At 44.3% G+C, this 18,672-nt stretch overlaps 1 protein-coding gene across 1 annotated transcript in view; it reads right to left on the bottom strand.

Moving 5' to 3' along the window:
- The window catches only part of LOC146783422 (solute carrier family 2, facilitated glucose transporter member 11-like), a 480,741-nt gene that overhangs the window by 68,676 nt on the left and 393,393 nt on the right, over window positions 1-18,672 (bottom strand). Inside the window, exons 7-8 of the mRNA XM_085632832.1 lie at window positions 11,723-11,871; window positions 4,437-4,624 (exon numbers count right to left, since the gene is read on the bottom strand). Of these exons, the coding sequence (XP_085488958.1) occupies window positions 4,437-4,624; window positions 11,723-11,871 (337 nt within the window). The remainder of the gene's footprint in view (window positions 1-4,436; window positions 4,625-11,722; window positions 11,872-18,672) is intronic.

The following is an 18,672-nucleotide window of genomic DNA, read 5'->3' as shown; positions in this document are numbered from 1 at the left end:
TCTCCACTTATGTTCCAGAGATTTACATCTCCTTCTGGTAGGTTTAGTTCTAATGAATACCATTTCTCCGATTGTGTTTTCGTGTTAGATTTTCTTTCTAGTCTAGGGGAGCTTATACCCAACCAGTAGGACAGTGACAATATCAGGAAATTTATTATCATCTAGCCAAGTTTCTGTAATAAATGCTAGACCAGGTTTTATGTCTGCTAAGGTATCCCAGATCTCGAAAAAAGTATTTAGGCATTGACCTGGAGTTAAAATAAATGCAGGTCATTTGGAGGCCATCCGAACTGATAGCTTTCCTAGTGTGCTGTTCAGGTATTGCTTGGCTGCCCCATTTACAGTGGAGGCATGAGAATGGAACCTCCGTGTCCCTAGGAGATGTTTGCACACAAGGCTCCTTGTTATGTTACGGTGGTTTGGCCAGTTTCAGTAGCATCTCTCTAGAATATTGGTGGTGATTACTAGGAATTTGTATAAAAGGGGCAGGGTTCCTGGCCCCTGATCCCGTTCGGGCATGGACGGCCCAGTTTTTGTAGTCCCCAGTGTTAAAACAACTAGGATGCGGCCCCCTCCTCCAGCGCTACTTCCGGTAACTTCCGGTTTGCGCTGTGACTTGACTGTAGTTTTGCGCACTCCTAATCGAGGTAAATGCAGGTAAGTTCAAATCAACTTCAATTTCGATCACCTTTAAACAATTCAATCACAGCCTTAAAATTCAAAAACAGTTTTAAAATCCAAAAATGTGCAGAGCAGGGAAAGCAAGTGCTAGTCTAATGCTCAGGGAAATACAGCGCACAGTTGAAGATTGAGCAAGTTATTAGCGCAAAGGGTAAAAAGGAATAGGCAATATAGTAGGATAGTAGTATTCTTCCAAGGAACTGGCAATAAATTACAGATGTTGGTGTCCTTTGAACGTAATTTTTAATATTCACTGATCCCTAACCTCAAAACTGGTAACAACAATCCACCACCGCAGAAGTTCTTCCTGCCACTCCAGACAGCCCATCTGCCCCTTAACTAACTTTTGGTTGGATGTGACAACCCGATGATGAAGCATGCCACAGGTTGGGGAGTGAGGGTTTATCATCTGTTTTTTATAAGAATCATGATTGACTAACAGTTTGGAGCATCTGCACCCTTACACCAGTTGTATTCTCCATTAAGCTGTCTTTGGCATTGACAGGTCAACTGGAAGACTCACTCACTTAGCTCTTGGGTCTTAAGTTGGGATCACCTACTAATGCATGTCCTGCTAAACTGTTACCGGTCCTAACAGACTCCTTAAACGTGCCAGTCAATGAGGTTCTCAACTCCTCATTGGTAACAGCCATTTGTCTGGAAGCAGGCGAAAATCTTGCCTCTCCTGAAGAAACCTAACACAGACCCCAACAATCCAACTAACTATAGACCAATTTCCCTTCTCCCTGTTTTTCCCAAGGTATTAGAGAAACATGTTAACAGCGTACTTACGGAGTACATGGAGGAACATAATCTCCTACCCTCGACGCAATTCGGGTTTAGGGCTTACTACAGCACTGAATGTGCCCTGCTATAAGTGACTGAACACCTCAAAGATCAGTTGGATGATGGAGGAAGAGCAGTTGTGAGCTTATTAGATCTGTCTGCGGCATTCGACACGGTGCCCCATGGGATGCTCTTATCCAGAATAAATAACATGGGCATAGAAGGAAATGCATTGGCATGGATTACATCCTTTTGGAACATAGGGAACAGATCATCTGGACTCCTCCTTACTCAGCCACAATGCCAAACAAAAAGGTGCGAGTCCCTGTAGGGCTCCGCTTTAAGTCCCACCCTATTCAATCTGTACATGTCACCACAAGCATTATTAGCAGAGGCACATGGCGCAAAAACTATCTCTTATGCTGATGATACACAGCTGATCTTTTCATGCAAGAAAGGGAAGGATTTTAATGGGATGCAATAAGATCCTGCCTCACCAATGTTTTTAAATGACTGAAGCAGAATCAGCTTAAGTGAAAACCGATAAAACTGAGATTATATTCTTCGGTCAACCTGTGGAGAACAATTGGGTTCAATGGTGGCCTTCAGATCTCTCCTCTCCCAGCAGTACCCAAACGATAGTGAAAAACCTAGGCATCCACATTGACAACAAGCTCTCGATGCGGACCCAAGTTCAAGCCCTAGTAGGAACCTGTTTTGGAGTACTACGGACGCTTAAGAAATTTCTGCCACTTCTCCCCCAGGATTCCAGGAGGACAGTGGTTCAGGCTCTGATCACGTCCAGACTGGACTTTGCTAATGCCCTCTATCTGGGTTTGCCGGACTACCTGTTACAGCATCTCCAGGTAGTGCAAAATTCAGCAGCTAGGGCTATTCTTAAACTTAAACACAGATTACATTTTACCCACCCATCTGAAGTCCTTACATTGGCCCCAAGTTAGGAAAAGAATAACATTTAAGGCTCTGGTTATTTTTTTTAAAGCCTTCCATAGAACAGGTGCCACCTATCTTAGAAAACGAGTCAGACATTATGTGCCCACCAGGACACTTAGATCATCCAATGCCGACCTGGCTTGCATCCCCAAAGCTCGCCTGGCACGCAGAGGCGGCAGATCTTTTGGCTTTTTGGGGGCCCAAATCTGGAATAAACTGCAGGCAGCTCTGAGATCTTTAACAGTGCTCTCTCACTTTCAAAAAGAGCTGAAAACGTGGCTATTTAAAAACTAAGCCGCGTAGGGTATGCACTTGTTAATTGCCAGGGCCGGGACACTCCGGAAGGAGTAGCTGTGCCCTATACAAATACGGGTCATTCATTCTTTGACACTTTGAGTGACTATAGTGTTTCAATTGAATAGTGATAAGGAATTGAGGGTAGGAACTTGTGTTTGATGTAGCTGTTTGCATCCTCATTAGGAGTTAGATATATTTTAACATTGGGTTCTGCACAACTAATCAGAATGCTTCCTTAGCAAGCAGTAAATCAGTATGGGCCCACCAAGAAGAACCGTGAGGCTGCCAGATCTCTATGTCTATGGCCATTCAGCAGCTGCATCCGTCACTCACCTTGTCCTGGTGTGGGATCCATCACCCTTTCCTGTCCTGCCTCTCTCTTTTTGCTTTATTTTAAGGGCAGAGGAGGACTTTCTCTATGGCTTGATGTGCAGTGGGCCGTTGGCCACTCTGGGGCTCAATATGGCGCTGGTGACAATTCACATGTTCTGCTGGGCTTCATTATGGTTTGCCAGTGCAGCAATGGGGAGAGGGTACAGATAGTTTTGCATTGCACTGAAGCTTATTGCTACAAAGTGAGATGACACTGGTAAGTACATGAGGAATATTTATTACATCTCTCCACCACCACAGGCTCCAGTCAGCTGGAGTCAGCTGTGGAATGTTCATACACAAAGGCATGGTACATACCAACTGGGATAGGATGGGATGGGTGATGGAATGCACCAATACATTTATTATAACACTTATATTACCTCAACGATATGGAGGGTATGCCTCTGAATCAGAGAAACACCCTCAATTTAATGCATAGCTACTAAGATATCAGTCCATGCTTGAGGTTGCATCAGTTACTATTTACCCAGGGCAGAATTTCCATTTCCTGATTCAGTTTTGTTCAGTGGCAATGTGCCTCTAACTGATCTCAAGCACCTTGCCCTTCTTCCTTCCTCAATACCCTTCATAACTCCTCTGTCCTTGAGACTGTGATGGGCACCTGCTCTGTAGTCAGACCTTCCCTTTCGCATGAAGGCCTGGCAGGGAACTAATAGTATTATGGCCTTTATTTGACTGTAAATAATGACTTCCCCTATTTATGGGCCCTTCAAAATTTCAGGAGATCAACTGAACACAATACAGTCGCAAAGGGCAAAAATAATGGCTGGTACAGTACATCCACTCCAACATTGCATTCTATTGTTTGTCTTTGTCTTTCTTCCTGCTCAGTTAGAATATTCTATGTTTATGTTTATGTTTATGAGATTTATAAAGTGCGCAAATACCCGTGGGTGTCTCGGCGCTAAGGACAACAGCATGAGACCTAATCCAAAGAGTTATTGTGCAAATAGCCACGTTTTGGTCAATCTACCCTCGGTGGATGGAATGTTCTAGTAATATTAAAGCCTTTCTGACTAATTGTTAACCTCTTCAGTGCCCATGACGAGATAGTCTCGTCATGGAGCACGGTTGCGCTGTGCCCATGACGAGACTATCTCGTCATGAACCCCACCCACTAGTGCAACGCCCGGCACAGGAGGGGGAAAGGGCGTGGCACTGATGGGGTTAAGGCCCTCTCCCTCAATATAAACCCAAGCAGATGGCCTTTAATAGCTAATATTGTTTTCGTCAGTGGCCTTACTGCTACATTACTACAATACAATGTATCATTGACAGCTGGCGTGCAGATGTTAGGCATGCAGAGGGAGACAATACTAAACTGCACTGATACCGGTGAGCTGCACAGCCACCAACAAAACAGCCATCACGTATAGCTGCAGCCGCAGGGACCGGTCCCTCAGCACATCCAGGATGCCCATGATTTTGGTGCTCTTCATGGCAGTTCTCTCTTTCCTCATGTCCTCGAGCTCTGTGCTGTGATCTCCTTTACCCCAGAGCTGCTGTATGGCTGCAAATGAGAGAAAGAGCAGAAAGCAAGTGAATGCTTCTGTAAATGCATTTACAATGTATACTCTCGAACCAGTACTTTAGTCCATTGTTCCTTCAAACACATCTATCCATCCATTCATCCATCCATCCATCCAATTACCTCAAGGTTATCAGTATGCTCTTTACTGATTGTGTGCAACATCTATTCATCCAGTTGTTGTCACTTCCTGCTACCATAAATTCTCCAGTTCGTACCTTCCCTAATGTTTCTTCCTACTATCCACCTTCCTAACTGTTGGCTCAGCCTCAGTTCCACCATCTAAACCTCGCTTTCATCTGCTATCTATGAATCCATCCTGCACCTGTCTGTGCTCCAGCTGAACATTGATTCAACAAGACATTTCTCAACAAATAAATTCTGCTACGGAAGATCAGGAACAAAAACGTGTGAGACACTAGCTGCACACTGTCATTAGTTTTCGCCCTTACAATATGAAAGGTTGGTAACAGTGCTGTGTATAATACCTAACTTTGACTTGACATTCCTACATCATTGTAAATGTGATAATTGTTCTGGGCTTTACCCAGCACTGTCCCTCACCGTGTTTTACCTGCCCGCAGGTGATCCTGATCAGAAAACAAACATGGTATCCTGTAGGGATTATTCACATATTCAACTTTAGCCACAGTCATATATTGAATGTGACATTGGGTTATTTAAATTATTCAAAAACATGCAGGACCCGATTCACAAAGGTAACCCTAGACCACTTCGAGTGTGAACTTCAAGATACTACTTGTAACTTACCTTTGTGAATACCGAAAGTCGTAAACTTGTACTTTTGGTCTAAGTTTACCTTTTTGAATAGGGCCCCAGTTTATTTGATTATATCTGATAGTACCTGTAGTGCTGGCACTCAACAAGCTAGTCTTGGAGCACAATTAAAAATACAAGCATATTATCAAACCTGTCACCACTAAACAAAAATACAACATTACAACATAGAATATTTTTCAAAAATCTCTTCTTTCTTCCTTATATTTAAGCAAATGTGTGGCTACACATATTACTCTTTGTGCAATCCTCTTGGTGGAAGTCTTTACAAACAGTATTTTGGGCAATAATGCTCTCTCCTTGTACTGCTTCAAGCTTTATCAGTAGGAACTATATGTTTGTTTGGACAACATAAACATTGGAATGCTGCTAGACTGATTCCATGCACCCCCTCAGCATATATTGGCTGATCGTCTTGCTAGGTCACAGTGCCCCCATACGTACCCCTAAACCTAGTCATGTAGCTTATGGTTTGGATAACCTCGGAACGTGACAACCCTGAGTCCCCAAGGAGGAAACAGATCAAAAACCTTTTTGCTCAATCACTGGTGAATACTCAGCTGAATACACAAGTAATACACACAGGGACATTTCAAAATTTATTGAATTGGGATTCTTGTATAGAATATATGCGCTACAATGATTAATAGACAGAAGCAAATTATAGTGATTAGCAATATGAGGACAGTGAAAAGAATTATCATTTCCACCATTATGCAGAAGCAATATATGTATGCCGGCGTATAGATACTGTGTATAGTGCACTCCTACTCTGCGCTCCCTACCCTATTAACCTAGGGCAGGTATTCTGCCAAGAATTCCCTCCTGGATGATCTAACTCCCCATTACCTGAAGGTAAGCGTGTGCAGGTCCCCGTCTTGGTCACAAGTTGGACATCCCTCCTCACAGAGGGTAAACAGGAATCAGCTGGGCTGAGACTCTGACAGCAGCAGCCTCGCAATGACAACAGAGTGCTCCTCTGATTTGAACACGGAAATGTGTGTGTATTTATAAAAACAGTATCCATGCTTCTGTGTCGAGGCTTCAGCCAGGCTGACATTGTTCATTCTATTGTGATAACCATGTCTTCTCATGGACAAATAACAAACAACAACATGTGCACAATGCATGTTTAGGCTTTGTACTAAATGTTCAAAGTGTCGCAATAGTGTACTTACGAAGTGAAATTTGTAAGCAATGTTGTATCAGAGAAGCTATACCTGCACTGTCAAGCAAGCAGAGGGTGGCGTGAAATTGCAATTCCTTAGAGGTGGCATACTCTCGAGTGAGGTGCGAAGGTCATGGTCATTATAAATGTGTGGCTATTTTTAACATTTTTATAATTTTGTTACATTGGCAGGCAGGTCTTCCTCACTAAACTCTTTTGGGGCTTGGTTTGCACTTGGGTGTATAAGGTATGTGAAATATAGAGGAATATTTCTCAACGTTTGATTAATTTGATTACTAGGTGCTTCGTACTTTGGTCTTCCTAGTCTGAAGTGTCCTGCGAATACCTCTGGCCGAAACTCATCGACAACGTATACAGGAGAAGTCACATGACCAAATCTAAGGGAGTAGGGAATCATATGAACTTTCAAATACTACTCATTTATTTGATACTAGTAACAAGTACTGGCAAGGCCAAAAGGAATCCACCACCTGCACCAAATAGTTCACCAGGGTTTTCGCTAGTATCTTCATTTCCACATTTAGCAGCGAAATGGGCCTGTAAGAGGCACAGTCAACAGGCCCCTTACCTGCCTTGTGTATAATAACAATCATCACCCCCCTCCCCCACCTACAAAGTCTTTTGACAGCCTACCCAGTTTCCTGGACTCATAAAACAATCCAAGCATTGGTCCCACCACTCTGGACTTCATATATTAAAAGAAGTGCAGCTGGAACCCATTAGGGCCAGGATCATGCCACTATGCAGTAGGTTATAGCCTCGGCCACCTCCTCTTCAGTAATATCCGCTTCGAGCAAACCTCTCTGGTCGGTCTCAAGTCTGGGGGGCTGAGATGACCCTCATAAACTCATCTAGATTGATCTGTCCAGTCACCGTGTGGGCCCTGTAAAGACCTTCCAGATTGACGCCTGCGTAATCTCAATGGGAGTCTCTTTTAGCACTGACATCCCTGTACTGATGCCCGTACTAATCTCTGTCCTTCCTCCTATTTGGCCAACCAGGCTAGGAGTTTCCCCACCCTGTGTCACACAAAAATGACCTCAGGCTTCCGGGTTCACCAGGGCTGTATATTCATGTCTCGTCTCTTCAATTCTATGTGTCAGCTCTCTGGAGATAGAGGTGACATAGCCCCTTTTCCATTGCAGCAGCCTGTGCTCAAGCTTCCTCTTCTCTTCATCACTCCTCTTCTTCTTGCCCACTAAGTGGGTGATTAACTACCCTCTAAACACAGCTTTGTACACTTTCCATAAATCTAGCTTGGACGTGACGGTCCCAGTATTTTGAGAAAGAGGGTGTGGCTGTGTGCCAGGAGATGGTGCAGTCTGGACAATGACCTTATGGACTTGGTCACGTATGACTATTGGCGCTGCCCTGGCGGAGCATCCTGCCAGTGGTCTACCAACCCCAATGCCTCCATGAAGGGGGCCAACTATCCACGTCTCTCTCCAGTCATTGTCACACTATCTAGGTCTTCCTGCAAAGTCAGGTTGAGGTCTCCCCCACTGATCGTCAGCACTTCTGGGGTACTTGCTATCCAGACCCCAGGAGCTCTGGGTCATCAGTCTGCAGGCCTGGTGGAAAATACCAAGATCCCAATACCATGTCCTCTCCATAGTGTCTCCCATGTATCGCTGCCTTGCACTCCTTCTTATTGACCCACATTCTGGTAAATTTCAGTGGGAGGGACCAGCGGGCTGGGATTCCTACCCTTCTTGAGCCTGCAGAGAATCTTGTATGCCCCAGCAGCGTATATCTGCCCTGATCAAAGAATATACAGTTGTTTCCCAAAAAGTGGGTTTCCTGCAACAGGATTATATCAGGGTCATGTCAACAGTGGTATTTCCTCACAACTAAAGTGAGGTTAATTCTCTGCATTAATGGTACCAATGTTAAACTACTGGTACTGGCATGCTAGATGTAATTCATGGTATATATGGCACCCATGGAAAAATGCTTCCATACTTGAGGAAATTCTTAGCAAGTAAATCCCCATAGCAAAATGCAGATGCAAACACAACGGATGCATTGCTCGGCAAAAAAGTGGACAACCTGGAATATGGAAGGATGCCAATCAAGACAAAATGCTGACCCTAACCAATGGTATATGGACAGCATAAAATGCTAAATTCTTTCACTGGCATATTTATGTCATTATTGATGTAAGAGAGTACCAATGGTATATGGGGACACTCATGACAAAATGCTGACTATGGCATAATGGAAGTGATTTTTTTTGTCTATGGCGACATCCAAACTACATTTTGAAAAAAATGGGGTCACCTCTTGGGGAACTTCAGGTTTCATAGGTTTGGTGCACCATGAAATGATTTCAATATTTAATGAGTGCCCATTTATCACTTATGGCCTTTCGGCAAATTTATTTAAAAACTATGCATTAAAATACACATTTTCACTGCATTCTTCTCAAATTTTTCGCATTTTTCCCAGGGTAGGGGCCTCATAGAAACATCAGGTTTACAAACTTTTGCTCACACATTACAATTCAGGGCATTTATTATGCCCCAGAATTTCTAAAGATCAAGTACGCACCAAAATATAGGTTGTATCTAAAACAGACAGTATTATGCTGTTGTACTAATCATACAGTTATTATGGAACTTTAGGGATATGAATTCTTGTGATATTAGGAACATGTAACATGCCTTGCTGGAACAAATCAGGGTCAAGGGTCATATGATGTCACTTCATATGAAGTACTTATGGTCAAAGGTACATGATATCAATTCTGCTATCCCTGGCATTTTGATAAATCCACGCTTATGGTTTCTCAGTCAGTTTTTATGACTGCCAAGTATGAGAAGTGGAGGGACCCTTCCCACTTAAAGCCCTGCTGCCGGAAAAATAGGTAAGCAAACAAAGTATGCTTCTAAGCTTGCTCAGATACAGTTATCCCCCAGTTTTAACACTTTTGTGTCAAAACCAGGCTAAATGAGTGCCGCTTACCCTTGTGAGGGGTACAAAATTTCCCACTCATACTTTGTCCTCTCATAAAAGGTGCATGCTTTTAGCCCATATGAGCTTGAGCAGGGTGAAAAGTGCATGCTTATTTGCTGAATACAATGAAGAGACAAGTTTACCGCGGACATGTGACATTACGTCCCACCTAGGGGCGTAGCTTGGTCAGAAAGATTGGGAGAATTTGAGCCTCAGATTTTTTAACAATGAGGCTGGTTTTTAATGTTAACAAACATTATATGACAAGCAGGGCACATGAGAGGGGCCTAAGGGACACTGGAATGAGAAAGGATTGCAGATTGGTAAGCGTACCAAGCGAAAGAAAGAACAATACTTTGTAAAATAACCAACATTTTTGAGGACTTTCAAAACAGAGAAGAGAGTGTATCTGTGTTTTTGTCAGTGTGAAATTTGACAGACACTTCACCATACCGACCACGCACGCAACCTAGGATTCATCCTCGACTCCTCCCTCTCCATATCCAAGCAAGTCAACGCCGTCTCCTCCTCCTGCTACAACACCCTATGCATACTCCGCCGGATCTACAAATGGACCCCAACCGAAACAAGAAGAACAGTGACACAGGCCCTCGTCAGCAGCAGACTTGACTACGGCAACGCACTCTACGCAGGAATCCCAGCCAAACACCAACGGCGGCTACAACGCATCCAAAACGCCTCCGCCCGACTGATCGTCAACGCCCCCCGCCGCAGCCACATCACCCCTGTCCTGAGAGACCTGCACTGGCTCCCCATCGACAAGAGGATCACCTTCAAGCTCCTCACCCACGCACACAAAGCACTCCACAACGCCGGACCAGCCTACCTGAACAGCAGACTCAGCTTCTACACCCCCACCCGCCAGCTCCGTTCCGCCAACCTCGCCCTCACAGATGTCCCCCGCATCCAACGTACGACTGCCGGTGGCAGATCCTTCTCTTACCGCGCCGCAAAACCTGGAACACCCTCCCAACCCACCTACGACAGACCCAAGACCTACTCGCCTTCAGAAGACTCCTCAAGACCTGGCTTTTCGAGCAGTAGCGGCACCCCCCTGTGGAAATTTAGCTTGTAACTGAACATTATCTGCGCCATCTTGCCTCTCCCCAGCGCCACGCATAGCGAACGCACGGCTGCCATTTTAGGCACCCCACTCCCTCCCCCGCTCATTCTCGATCGCCAACGCGTTCCCCTGGCGCTGCGAGCATCCCCCGCGTGCCGGCCACCCCCGCTCTCTCATACACGGGCCATAAACCCCCTCATTCTGCGCGACCCTGCCATGAAACCACATCCCACGCCTGACCGACATCCCATACATGGTCATGCCTCTCTTTGATAACCCCCTTCCTCTGCGCCCCATTGTCCGAACCGATCCCAGGCCATCACCTAGCCCTGCGGATGCAGTTTATTGCCCCTACTGTAAGGGAAACACCCCACATCAAAGGGATTACAGTGGATCAAAGCCCCTACCCCCTGAGACCCGGCCGGTTGCACACATCCCCGGGAATTGGCGGAATGTCCAGCTGCGTGATAGCCATCTCCTACTGTAGATGGGGTGGGGACTTCCACTGTAGATATGTGTGGGAACGAGTTCGAAGTGGGGATTCCGAAGACGTTCTTTTATACATCAAAGTAATCTCAAGAATGTGCCATGTACAATAACCCTGCAATAAAGTCATAAACGTGTGTATAAGAGACCAGGTCTCAAAGATGCAGTTAGAGCACCTTGTGACGATACCTTGCTGTCTGATCTGATGTGTTCTGCTCCGACGGAATAAAAACTTTGTTTCCTGCCTTCCAGTCTCCGGCGCCTGCCTCTTTCATTGGTAAATTATCGAATGGTATGAGAGGCGATTACCGCCGGGCAATACTTGAAGGGTTATCGACTGAAATTGCCGCTACCATTTAACACCCCCACCACTGCTCAGCACCTTGAGACCCTCATGGGTAAGTAGCGCGCTTTACAAGTACCCTGATTGATTGATTGATGGATACCCAAATGAAAACACCTTTGAATAACCGTCTGCCAAAAAATACCCATATTAGGGGGTGAACCCCTTCATACCCCACCGTTTTGAAGCTGCACCCCTGGTCCGACCCTTCCCGCTCCATGATACCTTGCATGCAGCCTGCCTCATCTTGCTTTTCCATAAGCAGGTAAGGAGGACTCTCTGGGAGGAACGGCAGCATGACAAACTGTACAAGTGATGTCACAGCGCAGAAGCTCATTACGTAGGGCCACATCAAGTCTGTTCCAAAGGCATCTCTAGAGAGAGCAAAGAAAATTAGTGTTTAATTAATAAATGCATGCAATTCCTTCCAAAACTTCAAAAGAATTAAAGTTTTGCTATTTGCAAGATCATTACCTTACTAGAGTGGAAAATCAGGCACAAACATTTCTTTTTCAAGTGTTTGTATATCTAGGTTTGCATAAAAATACATGTGTGGGTGCACGGGAATGTCTATGCTCCACGCATATAATGCCTACCAGACACAAAGTAATGCAAGGTAGCACTATGTGTTGCGTTGTGCTAGTTGGTTATTACTAAATCACTCCAAGTCACACAAATCAACTTTACATGGCTTATTAAATACCAAAATGGATTTAGCATCAGGAATGTGCCACAAAAGTAACGCAACCCTGTTGAAAAATCTTAGTAAATCAGGGCCCAGAAGTCTATGAACTACTCTACTCAAACCTATAATACTGCATCCTGCATCCACATGTGGTTAGTGTACGTTCTGTGGATATTATTAGAAGTTTGGACCTTTCCTCAACATAATTTCAGTTATGTTAAAATTTCAGATTTTTAGGTCGAGCCTAGCGTTGCAGGGCATGCGCTGCTCGCTTTACGAGGTATGCATTATTCACTATAGTGTGGAAGCTTTATGGAAGCGCTGCCCACTCTCCGCCCATCTTTTTCATTGGTTTAGGTCCTAAATGCTGCCTTCCGATTGTTTTTAGGCTTGTTAGTCCGTCCTCATGACGACCATGTCGTCATTTGTATCCTTCCAAGGCTATTGGCCCCTTTATTGTTCTGCATGGTAACTATTTTCTTCCCGTGCCTTCTCCCCCACTGCCCACCTCCCACAGTCCGTGCGTTCTCGCCCCCCCACTCTCGTTGTTTGTGCTTTCTCGCTCCCTGCTCTCCACCTGCACTCCCGTTTTCAATGCAATAGGCCTCGCTTAAATGCGAGTCCTATTACTTTGCAAATGCTTGTTTAAATGGGAGACTACTTGCATTACTACATAAGCTATTTACGTTGTCATTAGAGATGCAAAGCTGGGCGTTAGGAATTCCTACGCTAACGCAAGTTTTCACGCGTTAGCGTGAGCTTGCTAAAAATGGCCGCAAAAGCGGTGATAATTCTATCGCCTCGCCTTGCTGATATGCCCCTATGATTTGGAGGCAGTCCGTGTATGAGATACACATGCACTGTAAGAATGTTAGATCAATATGTCTGTATGAGTAATTGCACAAGCAACAATTTAAATAGATCTTACAAATTTATTTTTTAATGTAATTCTTTTATAGCCCACTTACCACAATATAGGGTGTCATAGCCCTTTACTTCACACATACACACACACATATTGCATAAAAGCAATAAATCATACAAGTGTGTAAATCAGTGTACAAGAAATATTACAAGAGGCAATGAAGGAGGGAGTCGCACATCGTCCGTACTGGTAGGCTTTTTTATGTTAAGAGTGCATGGTGAGGAGAAACACAATGTCAGAACTTAAAACCTAACACGGTGTTTGGGCTCGTCTGTACTAATAAGACTTTACCACTATTAAAAAAAATCTTTTTAGCAAGCTCAGAAAAACGACATATTGAGGTTTTAAACTGATGCCCTGCTGCACCCTTCATGCTGGTTCATAGCTCGCTGTGCTGTATAAGAAGGGTTGCAACTTTTAAAGTGCAAATAACAAAAGGATCTCTGTGTCATAGCAGTAGCCGACTTAACTATCTTCTTTAAAAAAAAAAAAATCTGTGATTTGCATGTTCCGAAATGTGTTTTTTATTAGGCACATGATCCCTATATGCAACAATACGAGTCAAAACTGTCACTAGACAAAACACAGATCTCTCCATGGAGTACATTCACCACAAGAATGATCTTGCTGCTCTTCACCCCTAAAAGGGCTGGGCACACAATGATCTCTGAAGTAGGTGCGTGAACCTCCATAAGATATTTTAAAATGCAGCCTCTTTATGACCAATAGTAAGCCTGACAATATTTACTGTCAAATTTCTCCTTGTTGTGCTTTTCATAGCTCTGTCCCTTGAAGATCCACCACCTTTCTGCTGTCACACATTGACCCTCAATTTATGGTTTACTGGAATAAATTGTTTGATTTCCAGTTCGGTCTGCCTAATGGATATTAATTAGGCATATGCATTTTGAGTCCCCATGCAATTGGCTGCAGGCAAAGAGATGGGGGCTTGATAGAGTCAGGGGACCACCATTCCTGTGTTTGCATTTCCAATTTTTTATTTTATTTATAGCATAAAAAAATTACATTTCATTTGGCAAAACATCTGGGGCATTTGGCAGTGGTCTCCGTACTCTGCCTACACACTCCAAAGATCCAATCACTATTCGTAAAGGGAAATAAGGTCCCAAAGGCCCCCTTTCTACTTTTCAATCAGCTACCACTTCCTTCAAAGAGACGGTAACTGGAATTGGGGTTGTAAACCACAGACTCTGGACCTAACAAATCGTAGTTTGGAAGGAGTTCCCCTTTGAAACCACCTCCAAAATTCCAATTTGGTATGAATCGCAAAACCCATTTTACAAGTTAGAAACAACCTTACAGACTCTTAAAATGGGATTTGTAAATTACTAAAATGAATTTTGCAGTTGCAAACCAAGTGGTTTTGTGAATCACAGGGTTTGCAATCACAAAATCCTTTAGTACATCCGGGCCATAATTCTGATAAAAATTATACCGACCATAAAAATTGATTAGTACACTCCAATGAAATGAAGAAGTTCTCTGAGGTTGCTTCATATTTGTAAAATATGTTGTACTATGTAGGAAAGTAGGATTTGCTTTCATGGTTACCCCCACTTTTTGCCTAGTGTCAGTGTGTTTTGACTATATTCTGCTGGGATCCTGCTAATCAGGAACCCAGGGCAGGGTGCTTGGCTACAAGTGTGAGGGTGTGCCTGCATGAGCAGGGTACCCCTACAAACCCCGGAGTTGATTCGCCAGGCTTCTTAAGTGTGGTGAGCCATTTTAAGATATATAGTGGACATCAGTCATTACGAGATGTCTAACTATATAATGGCTACACCAAACCTGGTAATGTTTGGTATCAAACATATTGAAATCATACCCCAACACCGATTCCGGTGCTGGAAATATGATCACATGTACTGGGTGGGCCCCTTAGGGAACCCCCTGCACTCCCGGTAACAGTTTTCAGGGCCCGCCAGAAAGCTAGTGCTTCTGCCGACCACAGACAGAATTGTGTCCTCCGGCAGCTGAGATGAGCTTGAGCAGGGCATGTAGAACATTAGGTTTCCTGTCAAAGGGAGGTGTGATCACTTCCCAGACAGGACTTAGTGTATTGGGCTAGGGAGGGGTCACCTTCCAGTGCCCCCAGACTGCATTGGAGGGCACCAGTGGTGCCCTCCTTGCATACTCCGGTTTGAGCCAGTTCAGGAACCCTTGGTTCCCGCTATGACACAACATTGGACAAAGGACAGGGTAGTATCCTTCCCACTGTCCAGCCCCTCCTCTGGCAGGGACCCTTAATTGTTCTAACCCTTTCCTTGGGTATTTAAGGTCTCCCCTGTGGATGGGTCCTCAGATTCGTTGTGGAACAAGACTCACCTCTGAAAGCAAGACACTCTTGGCCTGCCTGGACACTTGGACTTCATTGGACTTCGACTGGAACCAAGACTACATCAAGGAAGACTCCTGCTGCCCCAAGTCTTGGTGTTCTTCAAATGTTCTGCCTTGCCTGTGTCTGTGCTTGACCCAGGTTCTCCAGAAGACCTGTGGGAATCAAAGACATCCAAAAAAATCTCCCTTGAGGTGAGTGAAGGAGCCACTGCCCTGCATCTGCAGGCACTGCAACAAAGTTTACCGGTCTGCTGCTTCTGTTGTCCTTCAGATTTCCCAAGGTTCAACAACACAGGTGGTGCTTCTGTGGCACTCCAGAGGCCTGACCTGTCTTTCTTCTAATTTGGAGGACAGTATTCCTCGTTGGAGCTGCTGGGATCAAACCCCTGCGATACCTGTGCACTGCGTCGACTTGTCATTGCCAAGGTTTGTTGATTCTGCCCTCCAGAGATCTTCGGGCTACAAGAAGCATCAGCCTCCAGCATATCATCACTCGAAGATCAGCGTCTTCCCTGCAGTCTTTGCATAGTCAGTCTTTGGGGAACTGACTGTGGTCCTCTTACGACTCCTGTGCCTTGGGCTTGTGGGTCCTCTTGAGGGTCTTTCTTTGCTTCAGTGGGCTCCTCAGCTTGAATGGGGCCTGCTCCGACTCTCCTGCCCTTGGTGAGTCCCTTGGACCTTGCTGTCTCAACGTTTTCATCTTTTCGCTTTCCAAGCAAGTTGCGGCTACCAAGGGTTGTTGGTGCTCCCGCCAGACATCGACCACCTAGACACTGACATCCAACGTGAGACAGCTCCTGCACGTCTCCTGGTCTTCCTCCGCGTTGCCTGGTCCTCACTGCTGCAGTGACAAGGTCATCGTCTTCATTCCCGAATCTCTCCACATCAGTCTGCATTGTGCTTCCGTGCCTCCTGGTCAAATCTGAGTGGCAAAGACTCTGTCCCCTCTGCTTGCAGGTTCTCCTCTTCAAGAATCCACCCTTGGATTCCACCGTACTCCTTCTCTGGCTTCTCCAGAGGCACTTCTTCCAAAGATTTCCATTGTCGTCTATGTCCACTTCTTACGTCAATTCATCCCTATGCACCCGTCTCCAGTGGTAAAGGTAACCTGGTACCTGGGGCATCCACGGGTGGGGTGGGTCTCCAATCTTTCGTCCTCCAAAGGGTTTGTTCGAGGTCCTCTGAGAAGGGTCCTTCTTCTTTAAAGCTGCAACCGTGACTATTGGGAATGCAGCTGTGTTTCCACTTTGCACACAGCCCCGTGGGGTTCCTGGGTACTTTCCTCGGGTGGTTTCTAGCTCCCCAGCTCCGCTGATTCTTCTGGTACAAGTTCTGTTCTCCTTTCCAGTTCACATTCCACTTTCTTAGTATATGGTTTGGTTTCCCCCTAGAGACCAGTGTATATGTGTGCTACGTACCTGATTGTTTTGAAGTATTCTTGTGTACTGTGTTGATATCTCTGCGTAGGAGATATACCAATGTGTTAGTGATTGTGTTGTGTAATAAATAGACTTATTTTTTATAAAACACTGTGTGGTTCTTTTTCATCTAATCTACACTGACTATTTATTAAATGTGGTAAAACAAGCTTCTTTACACTGCTTCAAGATAAGGCTGCCCTCCACAGCAACTACTTTGAGAGCTTTTTGTGGTTATCAAAGTCCCCTAAAATAACCATAAGGGTTGCCTTGATTAGTACAAGGTACATCACTCATTTAAGTGTGCACCACATACTAAGCCAGCCTCGTACAAACTCAATATTTGTTCTGTTAGGGTCACTTTTCTAATCGATTTAGTTTGTAAAGAGCAACTTTTTCATCTATTTGCAAATGTCAATCTCTTCGACTTCACAAACGAACTCATTTTATGTTGCTTAGTCTAGTCACCCTTGTGGAGAGGAAAACATATCCAGCGAGACCATTGATTAGTAGTGTTGGTTATTAGTGTTCTAATTGTGATAGCTGTGTTAGTCTGTGGCTATTAAACCTGATTATTTATTGGGCCTTTATACTTATATAACAGTAGCTCTGTTCATTCGGGCAATCAAAAAAGGTTTACGTCACATGGTTTTATTAGTGCAATTTCAATGAATTCTAGAAAAGCTAACATTTTCATCTTCATAGAGACACTGGGTTTTGCCACTGCCTACTTCACACGTCAAGCATGCTTTCTTGCTATCTGCATTAAATGAGCAATTTAACTTTAGCTCCCTGAACTACATCATTTGTGTATATACTAACCTTCCCTCTCCTCTGCATTCCGTTCTTTATTTCCGCTGCCATCATTGAAAATGGACAGGAGTTCCAGGAGGCAATTTAGTGTGCCACTGATCAGGCCCAACAACCATTACTTATTCGCAAGTGGCTGGTCCCCGTCTGTAGTGTCACAGTGATCAAAAAAGTATGCTGCTAGAACATGGCTCAGAGTAATTTTTAGGTCGAGCATTCAAGACTTCTTTTATATACTTTAGTATATACTTATATACTTTAGTATATACTTATATGTGTATGTATTTTGTGGGCTCTGGAGATCAACCCTAGGACTTGTCTGGTTCCGCTTAGGGACTTTTTTTTGTTCAACTGCCTTTATTTAACTTTCTTGATAGAAAACAAGCAGCAGAGGTCAGTAAAATACCAGAATTGCTTTCTGCTGAGGGACTTTCTTTTTTTCTATTTTTCTGGTAACTGCCTCTATTTAACTTTCTTGATAGAAAACGACCAGCAGTGGTCAGTAAAATACCAGAATCACTTTAGCATTCTCTACATTCTAGTCCATAGAAATTGTCTTCCACGAATATCCGTAGACAATAATATTTTTTTCAAATCTTGTATTTTCAGTGATATGACCACCGAAGGCCCTCATTTTATATTAAAAACAGAGCATTGGACTATACCATTTCCCGCTTAAAGGTAACATTTCTCTCCATGTATTCCCATACCTGGTGTGTCACGCAGTTTGGTGCTTACTTTCCCTCCATGTTAAAGAACAGTAGATGTTTCAGCACCCAGGCTAATGTGCTGCATAGCTAAATACATATAAAGTCCCACAGGCAAGACCGATTCTATTGCAAATGCTTGTTTTGTAGCTTGCCTCTCCTTTCTAGTCGATTTATTAGTCCACCTTGCCGGACTATAACATTTCAAAGATACTTGAAACTTTGAAGACTAAACCCATGGCTGTGCAATAGACTGGGCCATTTTATAAAAG

Source organism: Triturus cristatus, chromosome 11 (assembly GCF_964204655.1).
Source record: "Triturus cristatus chromosome 11, aTriCri1.1, whole genome shotgun sequence".
NCBI classification, from domain to species: Eukaryota; Metazoa; Chordata; class Amphibia; order Caudata; family Salamandridae; genus Triturus; species Triturus cristatus.
The sequence above is the reverse complement of the archived record's forward strand: the minus strand, read 5'-3'. Positions and strand labels throughout refer to the sequence as shown.